This window comes from Podospora pseudoanserina, chromosome 6 (genome assembly GCF_035222485.1).
Source record: "Podospora pseudoanserina strain CBS 124.78 chromosome 6, whole genome shotgun sequence".
Classification (NCBI taxonomy): Eukaryota; Fungi; Ascomycota; class Sordariomycetes; order Sordariales; family Podosporaceae; genus Podospora; species Podospora pseudoanserina.
Genome location: NC_085925.1, coordinates 2,561,479 through 2,571,532, shown reverse-complemented (window position 1 = coordinate 2,571,532; position 10,054 = coordinate 2,561,479). Strand labels below are relative to the sequence as shown.

Genomic DNA, 10,054 nt, shown 5'->3' with positions numbered 1-10,054 from the left:
TCATTCGGGCAGCATATACCCTTGGTCTGAGTGGAGGAAGTCGTGAACTTGACTCGGCAATTGAGGGTGGAGGGGATTTAGCTATAGAGTTGTGTCACGGTTTCGAGTCGAAGCCTTTCATCGTGAAGATCTGTGTATGGAATACTTTGGAACCGTCTTTTATCTAATCAGTTGTTTTAGTGGTGCCTTCCAGAGGGTAAACGCGGGCAGGCACGTGGAGGCTTGGTCGCAAGGACCTACCAAAGATAATGTTCAATTGCGTCGTTCCTTCCACCTGATGTGACAAGTTGTGGCAATGTGTGCCTTTGCAACACGTATTGGGGTGTAACAGGTGGCGGGGACCCGGGCAGCCGTAAAACTGCCCCAGAAGGCATTTTTGTTACCGCCGGTCTCCGAGAGGCCAAGTAGCCCAACTTCTCCTGCCCTACAAGGCGCGGTGTGGCTTGACTTTCCTTCCCGTCTCTCTTTTGCCCTCAATCAGTAGATGGCCAAAGTATGTAGACATCCTTTTAAGATGCCGTACACTTTGTGTCTTGCGTTACGACTTTGGGTTTCCTAGTTCTGTGGGGTGTTGAGAGTATTACTGACAACACATTATTCCGAGTTGCAGGATTCAGAACACAACTCCTCAATTCGTCCTACGCACGAGCTATTACAAACCTCGCCAAGTCTTACTTCCACCCTAAACGAAATGGGCGTTCTGGTTTCTCTTCCTGGTTGTTCGCTACCATGCCGGTACACAATTCTGCTCATTCTCAGGTGCCGTTGTGGCGTTTGATACTTAAAGCTTTCCAAGGAATTCCCTAGAATCAGCCTTTGAATCCCGCATCTCCGAACCATCGACCACAGTTGATCGGACCCAGCTACCGCGACCAACTTATCGCTGGCATTTGGGGCAATGGGTATGGTAACACTGTCTTGTAAGCTATGTTTCCCACAATATGGTATCTTATTCACTGATATGCATTTCGGGTAAAAGGTGAAGACGGGTATGATAGTTCTGTAGTGTACCTCGAGAGACAACTCGATGACAACCAACCACAAGATTGCATCTTCGAGATATTCGGCGAATTATTCAGCTTGATTGCGACACTAAGGAACTCACATGGTACCGCAATGACCAAGTCTGATTTAGCGCAAAATTATGGACCTGGTTATCCCCATGGGCTTGATGTATAGTGTTGTTTTCATGATTCCAGTCCGTCAAACACATCAACACCAGCCATCACTAACACAGCACGCTTGGTGTATTACCACACTCTAGGTCCGACGCGTCTACAACTCTCTGGATATGGCCGCGCGAATTTGGCTGCTGTTCGGCTTTGCCTCGGGAGATTCCAACTTTCTCTGGGATGCCGACAAGACACTGCAGCAAGCCGTAATGGCCACCCTGGGGCCACCATCAGCACCACAGTACCGATATGTCATCAGTCTAGGCAACACCGACTACCAGACCAACCCAATGCACGATCCACAAGTTGTAGTGGAAACAATGCCCAAGTTTCTGGGCATCATCGACAAGACGAAGATGGAGGACCAAGTAGGGCATGACATTCGAGCAGTGCTTCCAAAACAAATCGCATGACTTTTGCTCACCAGATATCCTCGCACCAGAAACCAATACCCATACCGAGAACTCGCTGAAGAAACCTTAAAGACCCTGGCTTTGCTCATCCCCGACACGGACATTGACAACCTCCTCTGGTTTCAGCGAAAGCTACATAACGATGAAATGCCGTGGCCTGGCTATGTTCGCAAGGTGCGAGGGGTTGACCCCAGGGCCGGCACACAGCTGCTGTATCCCCAGGAAGTACCGCCCCATACTCAAATGTGGGGTGACAGGATCAATACTGTGTCAAGACAGGTCGACGGTTCAAGTTCTGGAAAGCTCGCCTTCTAATCTTGGAAGAGACATTCAATTGCACAGCACCACGGACTATTTGCGGCTTTCGGTTTGACAAGCGAAACAAACGCGAATACTTTACCTTTTGGTTTGTCGGCCTACGCCCCGTCTTCGTAACCATCGGGCTGATCTTCGCCATTGGAGCTTTCATTGGAAGGATCTTGCAATTGAACGCAGCTCAGGAGGCCAACAGGTTTGCGAGTATAGCTGCTAGTCGACAGACTCCGCTGCCGGTACCCAATATCTCAGCGGGCAGGTGGATTGCTGTTGTCTAACTATGGCATACAACAACGAGACTTCAACGGCCGTCGTACTGGATGCTGGTCGAGAAACGTCTTCACTAGTGCAGGCCACCATCCCCTCAGCATCCCCAGGTAGTCCCCATGAAAAGATTCTGAGCATCAAATCTACGACCTCTCACATGCATCAGCTCCACGGCCGCTGAGCCAACCGTGACAACCCTCCTTTCGGCGGATCAACCCAAAACATCAACTACCTGTAGTCTCCCTTGATAAGGTTCCAGCATAGGAGTCTCTAGAAGAAGGAAGAAAATGGAACGTCAAGCTTCGCATTTTTCTCTTCATCAGTTGTTGGAGATGGCAGTATGATAGGGGGTAATCGCTCGATGGTTCAATCAAGCGGTTGCCATGGCAACTGTTCAGCGGTAACTTACGTCAGGAAAGGGGGGGTTTGGACATGCAATTGCCCCTGGGTTTGTTCACAAGTTATATGAGGCGAAGTTTCATGCAAAAAGTTGGCTATCTAAAAGCTCGTGCCTTTTATGGAGAAAGCATATGTCAGAGGATGTCGGCCTGCTTTTTTGAAACTGGTCCAGCCCTACGGCTTTGAGGACGGGGCTTTTAATCTCGGGTTAATGAAATGACAGGGATTAGCCGGTTTAGATCCAACGCTGTGATCTTAGCGAAGGGGCAAGCTAGACGCCTCGTTCCGCCTCCCAGGAATCCTTCGAGTCTTCAACACGGATATAAAAAAAAAGCGTCCTCCTCGCCCTCATCTTCTCGGCAAAGCTGAACCATATCCAAGGGCTACAGCTTCGACATCTAGGAAAAATGAAGCCCTTCTCCTCCGTGTCAACCTTGCTTCCATTAGCGCTCCTCGCGGGCAAGACTCTCGCTGTTGGCTGCGCCCAACACACCTTCGGCGTATGCCAAGACAACATCGTCCACTGGTACGACCCCGACGACGGTCAAATCTGCGACCCTCACGACTGCGGCGGTGGCCGCGCCCCCCCTAGAAAAGATGTTCCCGGTTGCGCTTTCTACACCGGCACCGAAACCCTCAGGACAGAGGCTTCCTACATGCCGTGCTTCACTTCTGGGAAGCTTGTCCTCACCACGGAGGAGCCGACTGTCAGTCCTACGCCCCTTCCTACTGTGATAGAGTCCAGTTCTACGGAGACGATCGACTCTTCGACCGGCGCGCTCACACTTTCCGAGTCACAGGCTACTGGGAGTAGCTCAGTTCCTTTGGTGACGACATTGACGACTTCTACATCGGCGGTGATTACTGATGGGCCGAGTGTTGGGGATGAGGAGGAGGAGGTTACTACTCCGATTACGACGACGGCGACGGGGAATGGTGGGTGTGTTGTCGGGGCTGGTGGTTCACTGGTGCGGGTCTTTGCTGGGGCGGTGTTTGGCGTTGTTGCTTTTGTTTAAGGGGGGGTGGTTGTCAGTGACGGAACTGAGTGGGCAAGGAAGATGAAGATGCTCTTTTGTAGCTTTGTTCCTGGTACGTGTACTCCCAATATCATCACATTCTTGATTCTGTAAGGGGGCTTTCAAAATATTCAGGTCCCGTGACAGTACCTAAGCGCGGCGTTACTACATATGTAACAGTAGGATGCGAGTTGTGAACTCTGCATTGAACTCGGCTTTTATCCCGAGCGCTGGAGTTAATTAAAGATACCGAAGGGCGGCGAAATCGTCCTGCTGACTGGGCTATAGGTTCAAGATGCTACTTTAACCCACACAACTTTCCTCGCGCAGTATGAGGTAAGGTAGCCCAATCGGAATTTCATGAGTCTAACGAAAAAAGGAAAAAAAAGAAAAAGAGAAAAAGGCTGGAGCCGACGGAAGAAACATTGAACAGTGGCCTTACCCACTATCAAAAGACTGAATTTAGTTCGATATGGGAATCCTATAATTATCAGATAGCTGATGTAAAAGTTTAGATACTATGTATGAGAGTTTGGATTTTAGACAGAAGAAGCTTGGCTTTCTAATAGAAGAAGCTTAGATAGTGTCCCTACTACGCTAGGATAAAGCTCGGCTAGGCGTAGGTAGATCTTATACCGTTCTTCCGCTGATTTTGACCCCGCCCATGACTCAGTGCCCCCGCCATCATCACCCTCCATTCCTCGGACTTCTCGAATAACCTGCCCACTCACCAGCCAAAATACAGCACGGAAGGCTAGAGGTAGGACGATCCTACCGGTGTGGAAGTGGTTGAGGTCAATGGCGCGATATACAACGTCCTCCCATTCAGCGCGGAAGAGGCATGAGATCTCGAGCAAGGACGGCGAAACTAGATGTTGTGAGGTGAACTATTCGAGACAGACCACCCGCAACCGGCCGGTCAGACCAGGCGTTTATTGAGGGCTATAAACTCTGCAAACAAGGTTCAACGCAGCACTGAAGCCGCCCTCGACGCAATTATTATTGCAGGTGGCCCGGAGACGTCCATCCAGGCCATGAAAAAAGCTGTAGAGGAAATTCAATCGGAGAAAAAGGGCAGGAGAGCAGGAACTCAGTGGAATATATTATCCGGGAAGACCCACGTAAACCAACGAGTCGAAGGTTCTTCCAGAGGAGAATAGGTTGGGTTACGGGAAAGTTCGAGCTGTAAGTCACTATACTTGATCCAAGGTGGTCAACTAGTCAAGTCAGGTCAAGTCGGTCCTCGATTGAACTTGACTTGCCGCCCAGGTCCTTGATTTGACTCAAGGTCCTTACCGCTTTGACTTGACTTGCCGACTTGCAAGCTTCCGGTAGTTCTCCGGCCCGATTCTTAGCAAAGTAGGTAAGGGCAAATCGGATTTCAATTTTCTCAACTATCTATAGCTCTTTGGCGTTAAACTCCCTACAGTAGTGGGTTCTAGCGCCTTTTCTTTCCAGAGGTTCCGGTCTGGGTTCTGCCGAGCTAAACTCAGAGGCCAACCTCACACCTAACAATAACCTCACCACCATGAACTCAGTCATCGACCACTAGTGTTTCTATAAAAAAATACATTATGGGCCTTGGCAAATCCTCAAGGTTAAGTCTAGGCCGGATTTAATTCAGCTTGCGTAAAAATCGGGCCGATTAACTTGCCCTGGCGGTTGAACTTGCAAGTCAAGTCAAGTTTAACTTGTTAACCGCCCTGGCCTAATCAACACAAAGGTTCTGTTCTGTCTCATTCATCACTAAACAGGCAGGAGGAGAAGTATCTAGAATAAGCCAAAGGGCTGCCTGTTTGGTCCTGTTTGGCTTGGCTGGTTCACACCAGGTTCGATTTGCCCTCAGGACTCACCACTGGAAGTCATTTCTCAGACTCATCCAGTCAGGCGCTATGTATATATTAACCGGCCTTGTTCCACTACTGAGTTCAGTTCAGAACCTATCGATATCGGATTTTATCCACTACTTCCTGTGTCCTTGATTTTGAAGAACGAGCTGACTTTGTTTTCCTCATAAACATCCAATCTAGCCCCACATTCTGGTGGATAACATAGATACTGGAAATCAAGGACACGCAATAGCGGATGCGGTGGTGGTAAATATCAGTATAAATTAATGAACTATTTGCCCTTCAATCCCGAGACTAAGTATGCAATTGGATGGTGATGGCAGGGGAATATTCTCATGAGCGACGAAGGCCTGCATGAGTTGATGGCTTGCCTGGGGAAGCCGTGGCCCGTAGATGGCCCACAGATTGCAATACCACAGCACAAACCGATAGGAGGCTGGACTCGGTTGCGTAAAATTATCATGGGCCTGGCTTAACTTGCCGCCTCATCTAACAAGAAAAGCCACGAAGATCTCGTGTTATTGACCACCCTAGATATTATTCGAGCCTTTTTAGTAATTTCAATGGAAATATCTGAGCTTCTGTCGGACGCCCTTTGTGTAGAAGAGGATGGTACTATTCGTAGTGTATAGGAAAAAGCTACAAGCAAAAAGAAAAGAAACCAATATCTATGAGTCTGGGGCCAAGCTGGGGCCCCAAGGCTAAAGGTTGAGGAGAAACCTGACTGCTGGTCTCAAAGAGAGCAACTTGATCATCACACAGCTTGGCGCGGACAGAAAGCTTCCACAACTCCGCCATGCTTATAATTAGTAGCCATACAACTCGTGTCGATGAACGATCTAGATGCATCAAGGGCAAGGTGCATTACTCGTCCTGAGCCCTTTGGTAGTTCTATGCGACTCTCTCGCCTGCTAAAAGCCATATGAATCCTGCAGTTCGCATTTCGTCTCGGTGATGGATCTTCGTGGTCCATGATGTCTAGCCGGTTTCGAAACTAGAACTGGAACCTGCAATGAGGATGCGACGGGACAGCCAATCATCTTTTCCACTTTAATGGCCCTCGACGATCTTTTTTTTTGCAGGGTTGGTCTCGGTGTCAGCGATAGGGCAGGAGAATAACTAGCACAGAGTCCAGTTATAGGCAGCCATAACCCGCTACAATTGCTCCACCGCCAAGGTAGTGCGGGAAGAGTGCAACCAATCCGCACTATCATCTAGACGCAGCTTTGCTGTCAAAGTCCGACGGCATGAATGGATGCAGTAGAAGGTGGATATCATGACAACTCGAGATCTTACATGTTGCATTTGCGTATATCAACAAAGGCTCGTTTCCGATCCACCAAGAAGATATCATTCGCTTTCATCCATACGTGGGCTGGCCAGCTCCACAAGACACACAGTGTGATCCATCCAGCTTACCGGCTAATTCCTTCCGATCATCAATGTTCCGTGAAGAAGAGTGGTTTCCGGTCATCAAGGTCTCCAGTCAACATCAAGGATCGGTGAGACAAGTCGGCCTTTTGACAAGGATTTTGAAGCAGCCATGAACCATGATGAGCTGAGACTTTGAGAAGCCGAGGTCAGTGGGGAATCAGGTTGTCGTTCGTTCAATAAGAAGGCACGTCCTCAACTGTTTCGACACTCTCTTCTCACTTCACTCTTCAGTCGTCACTCCTCAGACTCCACAGCTCCATCCTCAACAACACCAGCCCAAACAGCAACCATGGTTCTCCCCAAGAGCATCCTCTTCGCCCTTGCCGCCATCCCATGCGTGCTCGCTGCTGTCGCTAGTCCTCGTGCTCCCGATCTTGACTTGGACGATGGAATGACATGGACCGGTCGTATCTTCAAGACCGATACAGAGGTCACCGAGCTTCACGGCACGGCTACGGTATACATCTTGCCTTGACAACAACACTTCCCGAATCCCTTGACTGACCAGCGGTTGCCCTACAGGAAATTCTCGCCCAAATTCTCGCCATCAACCCCGAGTACAACGCTGCCGAGATCGCTCCCGAGGATGCCCTCGAGGCCCTGGAGAAGCGTGCCGAGGTGCTCACCTGCGGAACAATGGCTACCGGCGACCTCGATCGGTCCATCACTGCTGCCAATGATCTCAAGAAGCTAGGCCAGAACTGCGGTGCCCCGTCCAAGCGCTGCCGCCGCATGACATGCCAATCCACCACCGCCAGTTACATCTGCAGTGTAAGTCCTCCTTCACCGTCCCATGTAACATTGTGCTAACCCTCTTTGCAGGAGAACAGCTCGGATGTTTCCATCCCTTGCTCCACTGCCGGGAGACAGGTGAACCATATCATTCTCAACTGCTGCCGAGGCTACAGGGCTGGAAGATCTGGGCACATTTACCAGGACGGAAGATACAGCATTTGGCTCGGCTATGGAAACTGCAACCACGCCACCAATGTCTTCCCCCACACCTACCCTTATCCCGGTGGGAACGTTAACGGTGGCTGCTACAACGACTAAGGCGGAAAGGGAGATGAGACAGGCATGTACTTGCAAGAAAACGGAAAGCGGGTGAGGTGAGATGGTTAGGGAGATAGACACACGAGTATCAAAGCAGAGATGGATAGTTGACTTCCAGTGTTTTTGCCTACTTCTGAGATACCTGCTGATATTCCATGTCCCATCTTAGACTTGTGCTGGACCAGGTTGGGCAAGCCGTAGATGCTGATAGGGACATGTAGGTTTCTGTAGTCCATGTAATCTCCACCACAACGACGACCGTGGCAGTGGACGTCTGCAGCACTGGCGCTGCCAGAGACGATATTGCGCCTGAAGTTCCAGCCATAATGGTGCAGCAACATGCTACACATCCACCACCAACAGAAGCCGCCGTGAAAGGGGACAAAAATGAAGTTGTTTCATCCTTGTTCTTCCCGGTCAAGGGAAATGTATTGCCGCTTTTGGACTGGGGTGGGGTGTGTAGTTAGGAGCAGCGCTGCCTCTTCCACCCTACTCCCCTGTCAATTTCAGCTTGGAAAAAATGTGTTTGATTTCGAAATGTCCAAATTAACCAGCTGAAGTTCGAATACCGAATTTGCAAATCAAGGTAAAGGCCTAGTTGAATCGTGATATAAACCAACATACTGCTTATGCTACTACAGTTCTGTTAAAAGGATATGAGCTACATACCAGCCTACGGGCCCTGTAAGCGGTCGTATTTATAGTACACTTAGTGCAGCGGAAGTTGTCACTTGATATCTGTAGCTCACTGCTGGGGCACTGGGGCTACAGAACTTTATAGGCACTGTAGAGCAAAGAATTAGTGGGTAACCTTCTTTATTTTCGTGCTAGCTGTCACGGGTAGGACAGGTGGACAGGTTGATGACAGTAGTATTCAGCTAAACTACAGTCTGGGCTCTATTCCATCTGTTACGGGCAGGCTCTATTGTCAAGACGTAGCTCAAAGAGCTACAAACAGGTCTGGCGGCAGCGAGATGCAAAACCTTTTTAGTCGCATTGGCCGTGCTCTGCACGTGCTAAGCTCCATCAGTGGATCAACGACGGTCACGATGCAACCGCTGTGACAGATGTTGACATCCTTGATTTTCCACCTGGTGAAAATAAAGAAAGCGTGGAGATTCTTGCTGGTTTATTTATTATTATTATTCCTACTCCGTTCTACCCTAAAAAGAGTGTGCCGGTCCTGCTGATGCTATTTACATAGGAAAACCGTGCCCTAAGGCTGGGTGAAAAACAATATCGGTAACAAATAGGAAACAGTTATTAAAAAAGCCAGATAGTTGCAAAATAAGGAAAGGCCCCAACAAGGCCTTGAGGGCTAGATGTCCTCGACTTCCGCTCCAGCCGCCGCTTCCACCTCTTCCTCTCCTATGAATATATCCTCCTATTCTAATTCCAGTTTCCTCGCTAAACTATATTCTATTAAGCGGCGAAATCCATCAGCCAACCCAGACCTTTCCTAACAGCCTTCGGTTCCGGGACCCTATACCTTACAGTATAAGGCTAAGATTTCGGTGCGTGCGATACTGCTTGTTGGCCAGGATCTAGGCTTCGGTAATACTAGGCACTATATAACGAGGTGCTCGACTGTTTTACAGCCTTCTCCGCAAGTATAGTAGGGAGTGGCTAGGCCTGGGATTTGCTGCTTGAATAGGAAGTCCTGTAGACCTATTGCTCCTGTACGAGCCTGGACTAGTAGAGAGCTCTAAGCTTTAGTTAAATCCTTATGTTTCTTCAGGGTCTTGTCTGTGAAAAGCATCTCTGGTGGTCCTTCGTCTACTATCCTGGCAGGTCGGCCTTCGACCTGTTTTTTCTAGCGGTTTTCCCATACTTAGTATAGTGCTACCTTTATCGTGGGTACCGGGGTCTCTCTCTGGCTCTCGCTTTGGCTCTGGTGCTGGCTAACCTACTGGTTAGCGGTAATAACAATTCTCTTAATAACTGTGGGTTCCTGTTAATAGACGGGTCTTCAGCCTAGTCTCCGTCTTTACAAGCGTCGGTATATCCTATTACACGCTTCTTAGACGAGCTGCCCTAGTGGGTGCTTTAATGCATCTAGTCCTTGCCCGCTGTGTAAGCATGGGTTCTGTGGCCGGGCTTTAAAGTCTGCCAGTCTCTTGTTGAGGTATAGGTCC

At 49.3% G+C, this 10,054-nt stretch overlaps 2 protein-coding genes across 2 annotated transcripts; both read left to right on the top strand.

The window, feature by feature from the left end:
- The first annotated feature begins 2,952 nt into the window (after window positions 1-2,952).
- On the top strand, window positions 2,953-3,637 carry QC764_606210 (uncharacterized protein). The gene is made up of 2 exons (XM_062949125.1): window positions 2,953-3,273; window positions 3,367-3,637. Exons 1-2 carry the CDS (start codon window positions 2,974-2,976, stop codon window positions 3,580-3,582), a joined length of 516 nt encoding a protein of 171 aa, XP_062797776.1. The 5' UTR covers window positions 2,953-2,973; the 3' UTR covers window positions 3,583-3,637.
- Window positions 3,638-6,718: 3,081 nt separating this feature from the next.
- Window positions 6,719-8,105, top strand: QC764_606200 (uncharacterized protein). Its single transcript, XM_062949124.1, has 3 exons — window positions 6,719-7,323; window positions 7,389-7,637; window positions 7,689-8,105. Exons 1-3 carry the CDS (start codon window positions 7,156-7,158, stop codon window positions 7,917-7,919), a joined length of 648 nt encoding a protein of 215 aa, XP_062797775.1. The 5' UTR covers window positions 6,719-7,155; the 3' UTR covers window positions 7,920-8,105.
- The last annotated feature ends 1,949 nt before the right edge of the window (window positions 8,106-10,054 follow it).